At 39.3% G+C, this 17,653-nt stretch overlaps 2 protein-coding genes across 2 annotated transcripts in view; both read right to left on the reverse strand.

The window, feature by feature from the left end:
• Positions 1-10,186, reverse strand: part of yjefn3 (YjeF N-terminal domain containing 3) — a 43,119-nt gene extending 32,933 nt beyond the window's left edge. The window contains exon 1 of the mRNA XM_085348098.1: positions 10,119-10,186. Within this exon, the coding sequence (XP_085204224.1) occupies positions 10,119-10,186 (68 nt within the window). The remainder of the gene's footprint in view (positions 1-10,118) is intronic.
• Positions 10,187-16,306: 6,120 nt separating this feature from the next.
• Positions 16,307-17,653, reverse strand: part of gatad2ab (GATA zinc finger domain containing 2Ab) — a 32,273-nt gene continuing 30,926 nt past the window's right edge. Inside the window, exon 11 of the mRNA XM_085347829.1 lies at positions 16,307-17,620. Coding sequence (XP_085203955.1) covers positions 17,487-17,620 — 134 coding nt within the window. The 3' untranslated portion in view covers positions 16,307-17,486. The remainder of the gene's footprint in view (positions 17,621-17,653) is intronic.

Here is a 17,653-nt window from a genome sequence, read left to right on the forward strand (position 1 = left end):
TTAATGAGTTTTTTGGGTTCATTGAGAACATGGTTGTTGTTCAATAATAACATTATTCCTCAAAAATACAACTTGCCTAATAATTCTGCACTCCCTGTAATTTACAAGCCAGGCATTCTAGAATCTAGACCTGTATCACAGATATAAAATGTGCACAAAAAAGATTGATAACCATCTTTCACTTTCAGAAATCTCCATGTAAATTCTGTCATTCCTCTGTGGGCATGATGATGTCTTGATGGCTTTTTCCTGGGCGATTGTGGCTCAAGAGTTGGGAGTTTGCCTTGTAATCGGAAGGTTGTCGGTTCGAGCCCCGGCTCTGACAGTCTCTGTCGTTGTGTCCTTGGGCAAGACACTTCACCCGTTGCCTACTGGTGGTGGTCTGAGACTCGGTGGCGCCAGTGTCCAGCAGCCTCGCCTCTGTGTGCCCCAGGGTGGCTGTGGCTACAATGTAGCTTGCCATCACCAGTGTGTGAATGGGTGGATGACTGAATGTGTAAAGCGCTTTGGGGTCCTTAGGGACTAGTAAAGCGCTATACAAATACAGGCCATTTACAATGTGTTAAGGACACTGAAATGTAAGCGCTTGAGCGCATGTGTGCACAGCTCAGTCTGGGTTTAAGAAGAAAGTGAAAAGGAAGTTATAATAATCAATCCCTCATAGTAGCCCACAAAAAATCAATACTAACAATAATAATACAAAATAATACATAACAAAACTATAGCTCAATATGGATATGAGGCAGTAATGACAGAACAAGGATTATTCAGTACACAATAAAAGAGGCCATTGTCTCTTTTTCTTTTCAGCAGACTGAAATCTGTTATTCAGTGAAGCACAAACCTATAGCTTGGATGTGAGCCTCCATCAGAGGCTGATATGGTTTGAATTGTTGGAAGGTATTTATCAAAAAAGCAGCGTGCTCAAGTGTTCTTGTTGAAATCCCTCCCTTAATGAAACAGAAAAGTGAGGTGCCAGGCAGCGTACACTAAACCATTTTTTAAGCTTTTATCTAACGCCACCGTCATCTACACAAATAAACAGGAACATTGCACACCCACAAGCCGTGCCTCTTTTTTCCTCCTGTCTGCACACACTGAAGTCTGCATGAATAGGCAAATAAACATATCACATATTTGAGAAAAACACAGATTTTCATGAGTTCTTTCTTGCCATAAATAATGTGACAAGGGAATTGGACAACTTTTAAAGAATATAATGAAAACTATTGGTGCTAATATTTTTTCAGTATTACATTTAGTGTATAGAAGGCCCCTTCAAAGAAAACATTTTTCTTTTAACCTTGATCTTATTGATACACTCACCAGGCACTTTATAGGTACACCTGCTCAAACAGTATTAATATAAATATATAATCAGCCAATCACATTCCAGCAGCTCTACGCGTTCTGGACATGTAGACATGGTCAAAATGACCTGCTAAAATTCAAACTGGAGCGCAAGAGAAGAAAGGTGATGTAAGTGACTTTGAATGAGCCATGGCCATTGGTGCCATATAGGCTCAAGTATTTCAAAAAGCGCAGATCTCCTGGGATTTTCCCTACACAGTCATCCCTGGGGTTTACAAAGAATAGTCTGAAGAGTTGCGGTTCTAAGGGAAAAAAAATCCCTTGTTGATGCCAGAGGAGAATGGCCAAACTTTAAGCTGACAGAAAAGCAACAATAACTCAAATAATGACTCGTGACCTCCAAGGTATACAGAGGAGCATCTCTGATATGCTACAGCAGCAGACGACCACGACTCACCAGCAACTGCATGACACTCTCATATCAATAAGAACTAAAATGTCCAAGAAATGTTTCCAGCATTTTGTTAAATGCATGTAGTTAAAGCAGTTCTAAGGAAAACCAGGTGTAAGCAAGGTGTACCTAACAAAGTGGCCAATGTCTGTCAATTTCTATTGTTCATTATAACATTTCCCTCACTAATTGCATTGCTCAGAGCTTGGGAACAAACAACATCATAGGCAGGAAACCTGAGTGGCCAGATAATCATGTTGATTAATAACAGCTATATTATTCGGGCTGATCAAAAAAAACTTAAAGTGAGATGGAAAAACATGAAGACGTACAAGGAGAATGAGGGGGAGAGCACGTCTCACCTGCAACACTGTTAAGCCTACTGAACTATATGAAAAGCTCATATTCAAGCAACACAATAGTTTAATTAACCAAAGGTAATTGAAGCACAGTGTGGACCTGCCAAATGAAATAATGCCCTGTCTCTAATAATAGCCTGGTGCTCTGTTTCACTGAGTCAAGTGAAAGCGCCTGTCATCAGTGGAAGTTGTGAGTACTTCTGTACCTTTTTTTTTTTTTTTAAATCACAAAAATATGAAAGTAACAACTGAATGTGCCATACAAAGACTGATTATGCAAGACACACACTGTCATAAACTCAAAAATATTAAGCAAGGCCATGTAGGTATGTTCTTTAAATCAGAATCAGAATCAGAATACTTTATTGATCCCTGGGGGAAATTATTTTTTGTTACAGTGCTCCATTTTAAACCAACATTAAGACAAGACAGACAATACGCTAACTAAGAATAGTACAATATATACATATATATACATACATACATACATAAGTCACTTATAAATAAATAGTTGGAAAAGAAACATGTGTAGTTGTAGCAGCAAACAGTGTGTTAAGTGGATGCGTTGTACAGGGAGATGGCCACAGGCAGGAATGATTTCCTGTGTCGTTCAAACTAAATGTGAATAAAACACAGAACAGAGAACACATTTATAATTAATTTATAAATCAGCATTAAAACTGTGCACTATATTCAAATCATAGCCCAAAACTACTATAGCAAAATGTGTTATTGTGCTTTCCAGGCAGCTATTGGTTGCCTTTTCTATTTAGCAGTCTGTTAGCACTTTATGTAGGTTTGAGCATTTGATGAAAATTTAGGGGTGAAGGCTCCTAAGGCATCTAGATGATCTAGGTTTTCAACAGATGTCATAGCTGAATATGTTTTCTGCCACCAGAGAGACAAAAGTGCTTGTCAAACCGATCTGATACACATTAAGTCACGCACACAAACAAGCATCCTTGACGTACACAGTGAAATGTTTTTCAATTTTCAGGTTTTAAGTATCCAATACTAAATCTCTAAATTACATTAAATGTCTGAGGAATAATAAATGAAATATGTCTCTGTTAAGAGACACCTGAAATGACTGAACCCAGAGAGGAACCCTCTTAACTTCATCTTGTTATGCATGTACAAGAATCCACTGTTTCACAGCGAGCAACATGGAGAGCTGAGCACAAGTGGTAGGAAAAGAAGGTTTAACTCCTAACAGCTGGATGTATTGAGCAACCTCTTAGAAAATCATTAAAATTTGCTCCAGTGCTTACACTCCAACATCTTTCTATCACAGTTATCTGGGCTAATACAAAACTAGCAGCCTTTAGAGGTGAGCAGATGGTGATAAGCACAGCTTACACTTTAAAAGAATCCGTGTGAGCTTCTGCAAGAAGGTCGCTCCTGTGATCTACGATATTTAACACTTTTTGACCATACTGCATCTCGTCACTTTAAAGCACGAATGATTTTCTTGTGTTTTTGCAAAAAAACGTCTGTCTTACCGCTCTGAATCTGCACATGCAGACATATACCATGTGCACCTGCTGTAGTTTGCAGGATAATTTGTAGTATATGTCTCGTCACAGAAACCACGAGTGGACATAAGCGAACCGAACCCACCCCATCACTTCAATCTGCAGTAAGTGTTTGAGCTTTTGTGTCTGCTCTTTTTTTCTTCAAACTGATGACTGCTAAAGCAATTGTTGGGTTTTGTGCGGGAGGGTGCATCTGCCATTGTATGTGTGTGTTTTTGTTTAAATAAATTGGGGCACTTTGTGGGGAATATTGCTTTTTCCACTGAAATCCCATGATTCACAGTGTGGGCATAATGAGGAGATGAGAGTCTGAGCTGGTCGTCTCTGCACACCTTACTTTGGTGACTCCACACTAAGTTGTTGTTAGCTGGTATGCAACTGGTATGAGGCTGACTGGCCGGTCACCAATCAGGGTCTAGAATGCTGCTGAAAATGTGAAAAAGTCACAAGGCTTTTGCACATTGCTCGACTTATTCTAAGTTCTTTAAATAATCCTCATGAATAGTTCTCCAAGCTTCTTGAAGGACATCCCAAGCTCTTCTTTGGATGTTGGCTGCCTTTTGTTCTGTTCCTAAGAGAATCCCACACTGTTTTAATAATGTTTAAACTTCAAATTTGTATTCAGGCAGTCAGACTCTTTCTGTGTGCTATTTTATGCTGAATCTGATTCTGATCGTGTTTGATTTATGTTCATAATTCCCTCAGTTTTGGCAAGATCTCCAAAAACCACTAGCAGAAAACTGTGACAAAGACTCTGCCATGTTTTACAGATGTCCCTCCTCTCCTGACTTCTTACATACACACTGACAACAATTTGAACCAGGAATTCCAAATTTGGATTCATCACTTATCAGACCTGCTGCCACTGAGTTTTAATCTAGTTCTTGTGTGATTTAGCATGCCTCAGCCTTTTCTCCTTGTTTCCCTTCCTTCAGAATGTCTTCTTGACATCCACGCTTCCAATGAGTTTATTTCTGAAGAGCCTTCAGTAAACAGTAGATGAATCAACTGAAGGGTTAGATGCATCTCTTGAGCCCTGTGTGAGGTCTTAGTTGGGCTTTTTTCCCTATTTCTTAAGGACATGACCTTCAGATACTGTTTATCTATTGTAAGTATAAATCTTAAAATAGGAATTCATTCTTGTCAAATGGGAATAAATGGCTTGCTTTTGTGACAGGCTGCTAGTAACAAAGTAACTAAAGATACCATTTAAAACTGTTTGTTAGTCTATTATGTGTAGACACATCACTGGTTCATTGCTTGGTTAGGTGCCTTTTTTATGCCTGAATGATTCATAGGTCAGTGTTAAGTGGCTTAACAGACCATAAAAATAAAACATTCCTCTTAAAAAGGTCAGGTACAAGACCCTGACAGAAAGATTCCCAAAGAAACATTTTAAAGACCTTCAGAAAGCCTGGGGAAATATTGCTCAATATCACAAAAACTAAGATTTAATAAATAAAAATACAAGAAAATCTTACTTAAATCTATTTAAAAAACAAGAAAGTTATATTTCATTAATAATTGGGGGGGTTATCAAAAGCACTCAGTGAACTTCATTAATTACCACTGCGCTATGTATGCTAGAAAAGTAATGACATTTTTAAAAAAGTAGATCACAAAACTTTGAAACCCCCGCCCACACACACACACACACACACACACACACACACACACACACACACACACACACACACGATGTTCCTCATTCAAACATGGTGAATGGACTTAATCTGTCTTTAATGGAGGAGAAAAATCATGGCCAAACATTGCCCTCTGGCAAATCATCTCTCACCTGATCCTCCCTCTCTGCATCTCAACCTCTCTGCCCTAATCATTACATGAAGCCTATAAATAAATGCTGGAGCTGTCACACAAATAAATGGAGCTGCCAACGTGGGAATTGGTGGCGGGGAGCTGAAATGAGGGAGGCAAGCCAAGGGAATAACAATAAGCTCAATAATAATTTTCGTCAAGGTATGAAGAACATGAAGGCAAAGCAGGTAAATTCAGATAGCTGAGCGTTCTGGCAGGAGACACATGAAAACATCTCAGACCACGAGTCTAAAATTTCTCTGTGTGAGTGGCTGCAGGCCTCAGGTGCAGTAGGCCCAGCATGGGACTAAAACTACAATCACTGTTAGAGCTGAGAGAGAGGACATATTATATAAATATGAGGATATATTGTGCTGGCAAATGTTGAGAAGGCCTTGTAAAATTTTCCACTGAACACAATTACTAAATACAGCCTGGTAAACATCCAGGCGTTGAGGTATTTTCACTTCTTCTGCCAGGAGGACATTATTTGCCTGAATGCACAACACACAAGCCCAAAATTTGCCCTCTGCGATTTACTCATCTGAACTTTTAGAGGCTACCGGCAGCATCAAGCACCTGTGCTGATTCCAAGGCCAAGTCATCACTAGCTCAGAACTACTGCCAACATTGACAGGTTATCCACTGCCTTGGGCATGAAATCAACTCAAGTACTTGAGTTGAAATCAACTCAAGTACTTGAGTTGATTTGAGATCCAAATAAAATGCTTTTTTTTTTAAGAATTAGTGCTACACATCCTATATTGTATTATCTGTGTATCTCTGTAGTTTGTTATTACTTCTGCAGTCACCACCATTAACACACTAACACAGCATGATTGTGGTATATTGAGGATTTCGTCAGTTAACTAAATGGGTTGCTGCTTGCCTCTGGCAAATGCATTAAAGTTTCTGTATAATTATATCAGATCACTGAACAGCTTTATTTTTCTAAGGCAGCGATTATTTGCAGGTTTGCTGTACAAACAGCTTGTCATCTACCAACTTTTAAACTGATATCGGTTACCAACTCAAAATCAATATGTCATTTTAGAACGAATTATGAATCACTGCTTCATTTCATTGTGGCAATACATTAGAAGAATGGCGCATACACAGGCAATATGTCTATAAGCATACATATAAATACATGCTGAAGCTAATAAATGAGCTTTATGCTGTTTAGAATTACACAAGCCAAATGCCGTTATTTAAAAGTCGCACCTTGTGTACTGACAATGAGAACAGCTTTATAATCAGCTACCCCAGTTATGTGTGTATGGGGGCTTTAATTGACTGCCTTAATTGACTGCCAGCCAGTCCCAGTCAAGCTGCAGAGATCTGAGAGGTTGACAACTGGGAAAAAGCCTCTTGGGTGACAGTTAATCTGTGAGCCTCAGCTGCTCGGATGTCAACACACAGGGAGAAGAATGCAAATGCAGGCAGTGCATGAGGAAAGAAAAAGTAATGTATATAGAGACATTTAAAAAAAATTGATTTTTTGAAATAATATGTACACAGTGAAAGAAACATGCATCAGAAACTTTAATATGAAGACATCCGAAGGTACCGTGTGCCTACATATATTATAAAATCCAACGGGGGACACGGAATATTTTTTATTTAAAAATTCTAAAAAGAAAATGAAGACGCCATCTGTCAGGGCTTTGTTAATTCTATTATCTTATTTTAAGTGCACTGATGGAAGAATAAGGCAATTGTCATTCACTTGTGAGTGAACACACACAGTTTCAGCAGATTAGCCTGAGACAAAAACAGCGGGGCTGGAAAGCATCCAGGCGTTCGCATCACTAATCCTGCCATCACACTGTAAAATTTAACACCGTTCAGAGTCTTTCAAGGGGTTTGATAAGCACCATCATTTCTGACTGTGCATGTGGGAGTGGTATTGTGTGCCTGTTCATGCCTTAAAATACCATTAGTGTTACACAGTTATTAAAGCACATAGATAAATACATAAATGTTACCGTAGTTATTAAAACATTTACAGAAAGTAATAAAGCAAAGCAAAAAAAGAATCATCTTTTTTTCTGCTTGCTATTCTTCTTCTTCATTGTCAAAGCTTAATACAATATCTTTCTCATACTTGCAACCATTTTCACACACCCAGCAGTCGACTTTGATGTGTAAGCTTCATCTCATTTAACTCCAGGGGAAGAATATACTCCACAACAATTTGAGTCATATGACTGAACGACGTCCAAAACTGCTATTCTGTTAGAAACTGAAATTAATCACTTGTCTACATTTGGGTACAACCCTTGCTCTTAATGACCAAAACATAAAGCTAAATGGGCTGTAAAATGTTTTCTTACATGGGGTTTCTCTTATCTGTGCAGACTCTTTTGACTTTAAACGTTTTCTGGAAAAACATTTTATTTGCGTGTTTTGCTCTGGGAGTATTATCGCTGTTTCACTGCATCCCAGAATGACAACAGATTGGTGTTTTGAATATAAAGTGGATCAAAATAGGATTATTAGTATGCACATATACACTTTAGTGTATAAGGATGGGAATAATGAAATTGGCTACATGATTGAAAATAAGTGACTTTGCTTGAATAGCACTTTTTCAGTTAAACAATGCAATAAACAGTGGTTTACTATACAACAACAGAAATAATGAAAATTGTTTGTTTCTTGTTAAATTATGCAACGTACACAAACAGGTTGGGGACAAAATGAGTGGAGTTTATTTTAAAAACAACATTGTCACAGATTCTTTACTTTAAACTAACAGCTATCCGTAACATATTAAAAACATCACCACATCTAATATTTAGAGGCAAAGAACTAGAGGAGCCTCAATTTCTTAGAGGATCAAAAACAGAGTCCAGGATACTGGTGGGACAAGGCAAATCCAGTCTAAATTATCCACTGTAGTTTACCTAAAACAGCAGGTAAAATATTAATTTCATTGTTTTCATGGCAGCAACTTTCCGGATGGTGTGTTATTCACAGTGGCAGTTCTCTGTATGCCAGTATAAAGATCATTAAAATAACCAATATGCCTACGAGCCTAAGTGAAGTTTCAGTGATGGCATTTATGATCAATTAAACTGACTGTAAATTTATATCACCTTCTAAAATAACACTGAGGTTTCCTACATGCCAAACTGGGACATTTTATAAGGTCCCAGTTTGGCAAAACAAGACTTTCCTTAGTTTTGGGGTGAGGAAGAAAGATTTCAGTCTTATCTTCATCTAGCTTTTAGAAGGTTCTTGCTCATCCATTCTTTAGTGGCTGACACAAAGTCAATTTACATGATAGCATCACACAGCTGCTGCAGATTGGTCAGCTGCACATGATCTGAGTCTCCTGTTCCACCATTTCCCAGCACTGTTGGGTTGACATCCTGATGACTGTGAAGGCCATTTGAGTACACTGAACTCATATTCGAGAAACCAGTTTTGAGATTATATTAACTTTGCAATATGACATGCTATTCAGCGTGAAGCAGACAGCAAAAGTTACATTCTAAAGGGGATGGGCATGGTCAGCTCAATAGTGAGTTAGGCTGTGCCATTTAAAGGATGCTCGTCCATCTTGCCTCAGGGACTTATACAGCTTGACCGCTGTTAATGTTTAATGTTTCAGATGAATGCCTGACTCTGATATACAAGATTTAAACTAGCCTAGAATTCCTCCAGAAAGCCCAACTCTTTATTTCAGAAGATTAAGTAAAGGATCTCCTTGTTAAATGTGGCTGTCATAGAGAACTAGTTCATATATTTCAGTTATCAGTATTTAATTTGAGTTAATTTAAACTTAAGTGAGCATTGCTGCTGTACTGCTGTAGCTCTCAGACCAGATATTACAATTGACAAACAGAAACATCCAGACAAATGTCTAAACATCTAAAGTGTCCTCCAGTCTTCGGAGGGTTAGAGATGATTCCAGATTTATAATGGTTGTATGCAGCCTACATGAAAAGTGCCTTATGTGAAAAAAGGCAAGGAGGCAGAGCACATGTCTATAAACCCCAAATACAGCATAAGCCCATGATACAGTAAGTATTACTATTTTTTCCCCCATCTCCAATTTGCCAGTAAAAGTGATGCTACGAAGGTAGCAAAGAGAACAGCATTACTACACTAACCTTAAATTGCATTACAAGATTACACATCTTATCCTCAAGGACACAGAATAATAAGATGCTTTGCTTGGTCTAAATTAACCGCGGGTGTTCTAATTAAATAATAGCCTATATCTGTAGTAATTTGATTTGATGCATGACTGGAAGAGCAATGAAGAAAATATACAACGGGCAAAGCAGTATAAAAGTTTCCTGGGGTGGACCCCCTAATCATTACTTTAACTATAATTTCCACTGTTGGTGACTGTAATTGATGTCCCTCATTAGTTCCCTAAGTATCTTTCAGCAGCTTGTCCTGAACAAATTGTAACATTAATAAAAACTAAGATTCAAATCAATACATTGATGCCTTCTCTTTGATGTTTCACTCCATCTTTGCTTGCTAATTCTGCCTGTCACTATTGTATGTCTTTCTCACACTGTGCTCCTGAAGTGATGACAGTAAACAGTGTGGAAGGAAATTTAAAAGACACGAATTCGAAGCAGAGACGAAGCAGTAAAAGAGCAACAGAACAGAGCTGGTGCCTACCTGAGATAGCGCAGTGGTTCTATGGTCTCAGCCTCTGCCTCAGCTGAGCTATGGTTCATCTTGTCCATCTGTTTTCACCCAGCAGGACTCGGCAAATATGAGAAGGGATGAGCTGTGCCGCTCCAAAGAAAACACTTGCGTACCTTCTGTCTGACTCAGATTCAGTGGACACACTGACTACTTCTTTGCCTGGGAATAGACTGAGAATCGAAAGGGGCTTCCTCCCTCTGTATCTTTCTCTACGGCTCTTGATTGGTTCAGGCGCTGGATGGTAATTACTGGCTGCTAGATACACTCACTCACACACACACACACACACATACTGAATCTTGTCTCTGTATCTCTGCCTCTCCCCTCTGTCTCTCTCTCCTTCCCACTGTGGCCCCGACTTGTTCTCTGATAAAACCAGCCGGCTGTGTGTATCAGCTGCGCTTGCCGGGAAACCCAGCCAATTAAGAATCAGGAGGCATGGTGCTCCTTGGCTGATTGGCTCGGGCTGCCACGATCATAGCTTTTCAGTCATCGACGGTGCAACAGCCTCCCTCACTTCCCCTAAATTCACAAAAGCACAAAGACGTCCATGCATACTCCCTGGTTGCCAAAGGATCCCTTGATGGAGAATCGAGAGCAAGCACCAGAGTGAGGAAACACTCGACTGCTCCGTGAATCACAAACACTACCATCTCTCACGTGGTGGTGAGAGATAAATTGAATCTATTACCTTAACTGAAGTAATAACACTTTAATGCCAACGTGGCTACAGAGCAGTATTTTTGCAGCTCCGGCATTAATCATAGGTGATATTATCAGCGTGATAGTTAGGACCTAATAAATGCTGCCTCTTGATATCAATCTGAAGCAGCTGATAAAATGTAAACCTGTTGAAAATGCAAACCTATTAATTTACACAGAGCTGCGCATACACACAGAGAAGGGATATGTATAGCAGTATCACAAGGAGAACCTGTGGTTGCCAAGGAATGAGGCTCATGAGTGGGTTGTGGTAATAAACAATAGCCCACTTTCTTTTTTTAAAGGTCTCTCTCCCTTTTTCACCCTTCACTTTGCCCGGACTTTCTGACTCCTTACAGCTCAGTTAACAGACTGACGCCTGTATTTCTTTTCCATTACAGAATTATTCTCCTGCATTTTATTTCAAGCTGCATAAATGTACCTATTAGGAAGATAACGACAAATTCCAAGGAGGAAAACAAAGGGAAAACCTGGGCGTAAGGAATGTTGGTAAACTCTGTCCCCTAGTGGTCTTAATTAATATAGCAATAACAGCCCAATAGCAGCAAAAAAAGGGGGCAATAACCTTTGAAAGCCTGAACCATGAAAAAATTACCAAAAAACGCAAATTCTTTAAAAATTTGGTATTTACTGAACCATCTGACAATATTTTTAGTAAATTAAATATTCATTTGAACACATGTATTTCAATTTGCATTATATTTCCTGGCATTTTGAGGGCAGTAACAATATTGCTGTCCCATACTGCAAATTTTCTTATTGATCCAATACCAAGTATATACAGTACAGGGCCAGCTTACTTCATTCGGTCTGCCCACCAGCAGCAAAACAAAAATAAGAGACCAGACAGGTTAACATCGGTGTTATCTGTCGGGGAAAGTTAACTAATTTTTGACTGGAATTTTACATCGACTTAAAAAGGAATTTGACCTTTTTAACTTTGTGCATTTAAAAGGTTTTTGCAATGTGTAATGTATTCTAAAAGAACAGCCTAAAAAAAAAGAAAAAGTGCAAGGGCAATGCACAGATACATATAGCTGGTAGTGGTAAACAAGCAAGGAGCCAAAAAAAAAAAGGGGGGGGGGGGGGGGGGGGTCAATTTCTACAACTCCAGCCTTAAACACACCAATAGGCTTCCAAATTTTCAAAGTGGCCACACCCTTTTTCTAGAATCTAGATGGATGAGTAGATATGTCATTCAGGGAGGAAACTATCAGTGGCGTGTCTAGAAAATTTTTGTTGGGGGGGCCAGGTAGGGGCACAGATTTGGAGAAGGGTGGCAGATTTAATTGGCAGATAATGTTTAAAAAAAAAATTCTACCAACCCTTAACCATAATTCAATAATCCTATAAACCTAATAACCAAATGCACTTTTAACTCTTATTAGAATGAGATTTTAACCACTACGGTGCAAAGTTTTTAGATACTGCGTTGATAAAGTACAAGAGATACAATCAGTGCTTTGTCAGTGTTTACTCAGCATTCAAGGACAGCAATATTTGCATAGTATTTTTACTGACATATAGTGCACATATGTTTTGGGCAAAAACATTTTTGAAAATTAAAATACGAACATTTGTAACAAACAATTGACAAATTAGCCAATGCCAATGCAAAACTTTATCTGCCTGTTAAAAAAAGAAGATAATCTTCTCACAAACTGGTGTTTGATTTTGAAACAGGAAAAAAGTGGGGAAACAAATGAAAAGACTAACATTTGAATAAAACCTGAAAGCAAGTAAATACTTTCTATGCTGCCTTATGGTAAACTTTGGTAATATTGATAAAGAACAACACTGGCTGATGATAAAATACAGTCAGCTGGCATGGTGACACTGCCAGTATTAACCTGCAGGGCTGGACTGGGACAAAAAATCGGGCATTTTCACTACAGACCGACCCACCAGGTAGTAAAGCCATAAAGACTTTGAATGAAAACAAATGCTGTTGTGACAGTGATGTACAGTCTTGTTGGTATATGTATGATTTCTATACATTTTACGTCAGATAAAAACTTTGGTTGTAAGATTTAGATAATTATTTAATAAAAACTAGGTATTTTAAATGAGAATAAGAAAGAAAAGTATTTCTTTGTGCCCACCTTTCCCTGTTAATGCCCTACCTGGCCCCCTGGCAAAACTTTGCTAGACCCGCCCCTGCACAGTTACCAGCTGTCAGCTACATAAAAAAGGATCCTGGTGTTATTTGTCTCTCAGAAACAGTTGATAACTTCAACTCATTCATGTCACCTAAAAGGTAAACCTGTTTCTCCATCACCTGTTCAGCTCTGATGATTCAGTAAGGACATCTCCTGGTTTCATCTTCATGTTTCCCTCTCACCACATATCTAAACCGACATCATGACCAGCAGCTTTACAGCTGTGGCTCCAGCAAACATCAGCTGATACTAGAAATTAATATTAAATACATTCTAACAACAGCTGATCAAGCTTAAATGTGCTGCTGTTGTTTAGCGCAATATCTGCTGGTTTCCTCTTTCTGGCGCAAAGTGGGCGATAAACAAACAAGAGAGAAAAGCCGATCAGCTGATCATTGATCAGTTTCATGATTGAAGTAGCAACAGGAGAGGGAGGGGGAGAGAATGAAAGAAGAAGAGGCAGCTGTGCAGCGTAACGACAGAATAACTCCAGCTTTGTGTCTTTTTTTCATTATAGCGAAAGTCCGGGACAAACTGCGTCTCTTCTCAGCTCAATACGAAACGCGTAATATTTTCTCTGATTGAGGGACCATTCCATTTTTTTAAGGAGCCGTTGGCAACTCTACTAACCTTATGAATAAAATAAAGTTCACTATCAGTAACATCATAGCACCCACCCAGCTGTATAAAAACTCCGTCAAACTGGCTAGAACGCAGTATGAGTTATTGCAACTGACAGTAAAAAGTCAGCAACATGAAAATAAACTCCACCTAAACTTGGTTTATATCTGACCCAGATAGACTGCAGGTCATAACTTCTTACCTGAAGTTCAGTTCACCTGACACTCGGACTGGTGGCTGCTTCGGGTCTCTCCTCCTGCCTCCCCTTCCCTCATCCACCTGTTGCCTCTGTGGAAGCCCCGTCATAGCCACCACCAAACAACGGAGTTATTTCTACACATCGACCTGCATCTGGCCAATCCACCACCTCTCATTGTTCATGCCATTACAAAAAAAAATAAAAAATAAGTCACTGGGGATATGCCCGATGGCCAGTCCAGCTATGTTAACCTGCAACCAAATTTGCAGCTCCATACAGCAATGTTACGACTTAGATTATATCTTATAACTCATAACTCTTATGTTAGCTGCCCTCAGTAGCATACTGTCTGAAATATTCCACGGCTGCAATAATTCTTTAAGTGTTATTTTTTTCCTTGGTATTCTAATTTCACCGAAGTTTACTAAACTCAACAAACTTGATATTACTTACCGGGACATTTATTCTGTCCTCATTTTCTTTCACCGAAAAATTGTTTCCTGCAGTGCCATCTTTCGCGCTTGGCTCTCCTACCTTTGCTAACGTGATGCGCATAGCGCAGAAGCGATGCTGCATTCACTTACACTCGGATATCTGAGCGTCACCGTGAAAACATAATCGGACATTTGATATTTGATTGAATTTTATTGTTTTGCCTTTGGGGTGGCACCTGGGGTGGCCAGTCTGGTTTGGGGGGTGGCCTGTGCCCCCCCAGGCCACCCCGCTGGACACGCCATTGGAAACTATACCAGGGTTTTGTGCTGCTTAAAATCAACAGCTTAGCTTGGGTGTATAGGGATTGTTCTAAAGTCGCCCTCAAGTGGCCACTAGCAGAACAGCAATTGTTGACTGTAAGCTGTCAAACCGAAGGAAGAGGTCACTTAGTTATATTTGAGTTTTCATATACACACACACACACACACAGTGTCTATGTTAATGTGTGCTTTTTAGCTTCATTAATTATCGTTTATATGCAGTCAGTTCTAGAAGTTGATTTACACCACAAATAAACAGGTCAACCAGCCATGAAAGAGGGATTAAAATTAGTTTTATTATTTGATAGAGCAGGAGAAAAAAAAAAAAAAAATCAAAAAAAACCCCAAAAAACATTTTCACACTGTTTTCTTTTTCATTTGGGCAGCACTTCATTTAACAGCGCGTCGACCCCAAATAAACGGAATGGTGATGTTGTCAAACAGCAGCAGCAGGCGGCAGTAGTCAGGACAGCGCAGGGTTACTTTTAGCAGGGCACGAAGTGATGGGCTTATTTCGATTGCTTTTCTTTCGCATCCACAAGACGTGGACCGCTATCTTCTGCCTGTCAGGAATGTGCAGATAACCTGGAATATTTCTGATGCTACTTTGAGACAGAAATACGAGATCTTGAGCAAATCAAGTTAGAAACTATATTCCTGTACTTCTATCAGCAGTGTACTGGTGCACCATCCTAAATGAAACCCAGGTGTACAGTGATAACACAGCGCAAAGGATGTTCATTTACCTAATGCTGGCAGCACATACCAGCAGGGCACCTGACAAAAACTTCTGAGCTGAAGAGTATATGGACATGAATAAAGGACTCACATCCTTATGCCATTAAAAAAAAAAAACAACAAACAAAAAAAACAACAACAACAACACAAAAAACAAAAAAAAAAACATTACATCTGTATTGATGAAATCCAGAGTGAAGCAACGGGCCTGTAAGACTGGGAGTTCTGATCAATGAAGACGTAACTGGATCATTTCTACGTGAAAAGTGTAAAATAAAAGATAAAGGAAGCTGGGGAAAAAAAAAAAAAAATCACTGCTGGGGTGTTCAGCTTGTCAGATGGCTATACCACTTCTCATTAAACAAACCTCTGTGATTAAACTTAAGACAACATTTTTACATTTTAATTTAGAGACATTTTTCAAAAAGTGCCTGTAAAATCATTGCTAAGTGGAGAAACCTGGACCACCCCAGGGGTTGAAATGAAGGGGGGGGGGGGGGGGGGGGGGGGGGGGGGGACAACACATGGTAGTAAAATAACAGAAGTCCACATGCAATGGAAAATTCCCATTTTACATGTAGACATATTGTACTTCACTAGCTTATCCTGTGCTGCTGCAACCTGATAGAAATGCACTATAGCTCATGTGAAAGGCAGAGTTAGCTCAATTCAATGACCTGACAGAAATCACACACACTTTAATGTTAAAGACTAGAAGTTCATGTCATTTGTTGCTATAGGGGTTTTTGCATAACTACATTCTGAATGCTGTCCAGCTTCTCTTGGACCAATCATAGGGTATGTGGGAGCCACTTGACAAACAAGAGAAAACAAATTCTAAGTGAAGATCCTTGCAAACTTAGGGCATACGCATATGTCTTTACTAACCCTATAAATAAATTCAGATAGTTTGTCTATAGAAGGGGGGGGGGGGGGGGGGGGGGGGGGGGAATGCACCACAACCTATGACTAAAAGCAAAAATAATGTCAAAAATATGACATTCCTTACACCCCCTCAGTTTAGCATGAATTCATGTTTATATTCAGAGAGGGTTCAAATAAACTAGAAACCTTCTAGCAGAAGGGATTCCATTTGGGCTCCACTAGTTCTTTGGAAGGTTTATTTTACAATATTCATTAAGAATATGCCCCATGTTTTTCTTTTTTTTAACGAGTCAGTGAAACCTTAATTTTTATTCTTTCTCTTGATCTTAGAAAAAACAAAGCATTTAAAAGTAGGCTGCAACATGGAACCCAGCAGATGTAAAACCACCTCAACAGTAACATTAGCCTTTAAATTCAGACCTCGACATGAGGCCACTTCCAAAGTATCAGGGAGCACAATATTCCAAACACAGTATATGACTTACAGAAGAAAAGACAAAATCCTAACATTCAGCCATACAAAATAATCCAACACACATCAACTTCTCTATTATACACGCTGTAGGTTTGAGAGAAGAGGCAGTCTGTGTGTAGATAAGATTTTTTTTTTCCTCCAGTTTTCTTTTTTTCTTTTTTTTTTTTACTTTATTCATTTTTGCAAAGCTGACGCAGTTCTTATTTTGTGGATGGTCCTCAAAGCTCAACAATTCCTGTAATGAGGTCTTCAGTTACGTTCAGTTTGGCAACCACAGCCTCAGTCTGACTGGTTCAGACTAGACAAGGGCAGGAAGTAAGACGAATCTCTTACGGTGGGTAATAGTATTTATTACTTTTCCTTGCCTAATCCAGAGGCAGAGGAGCTCAGGGATTCTCTGGAAACTTCCTCTTGGTGCAACTGGAAGGTTCAACCAATATACAGGGAAGGGGAGAGGCAACATCACTGAAGAAGTCTGTAAAATTGTACACACGTCATCCATATATCCCTCTGAAAGGGTACCCATTTTATATTTAACATATTCCTTGTATCTTGAAGCTGTCACAGCACAACTCCAATGGGGGAAGGATTCAGAAAAGGAAGAAGGTAGCAGAAGTATATGGTGAAAGGTGTAAGGACACCTCTATCCAACAAGAAGAGGCCAATTCTGCACCGTTTTGGCCAGAGGCCGAATCCATAGAAAGAATTAGAACAATAATGTGAATGGCTGTTATTGATGTTAAGGGAGCTAAATGTTATGGTGTCAAAGGGAGTGGGATTGCATTATTTCCATGCGTTTGCTGCTTGGGAGATGGAGCGGGAGGGAATCATGTCCAGAAGATATTCTCGCTGACGCTCAACTGAAGCAGAGGTCTTATGAGCAGACAAGCTGGGGTTCACGTAGGCCATGGTCACACCTGTCAAGGTACAAATACATAAGCAAACACCTG

Source organism: Diplotaxodon limnothrissa, linkage group LG23 (assembly GCF_057381915.1).
Source record: "Diplotaxodon limnothrissa isolate DT_005_m linkage group LG23, D_limnothrissa_male_GT1.1, whole genome shotgun sequence".
Classification (NCBI taxonomy): domain Eukaryota; kingdom Metazoa; phylum Chordata; class Actinopteri; order Cichliformes; family Cichlidae; genus Diplotaxodon; species Diplotaxodon limnothrissa.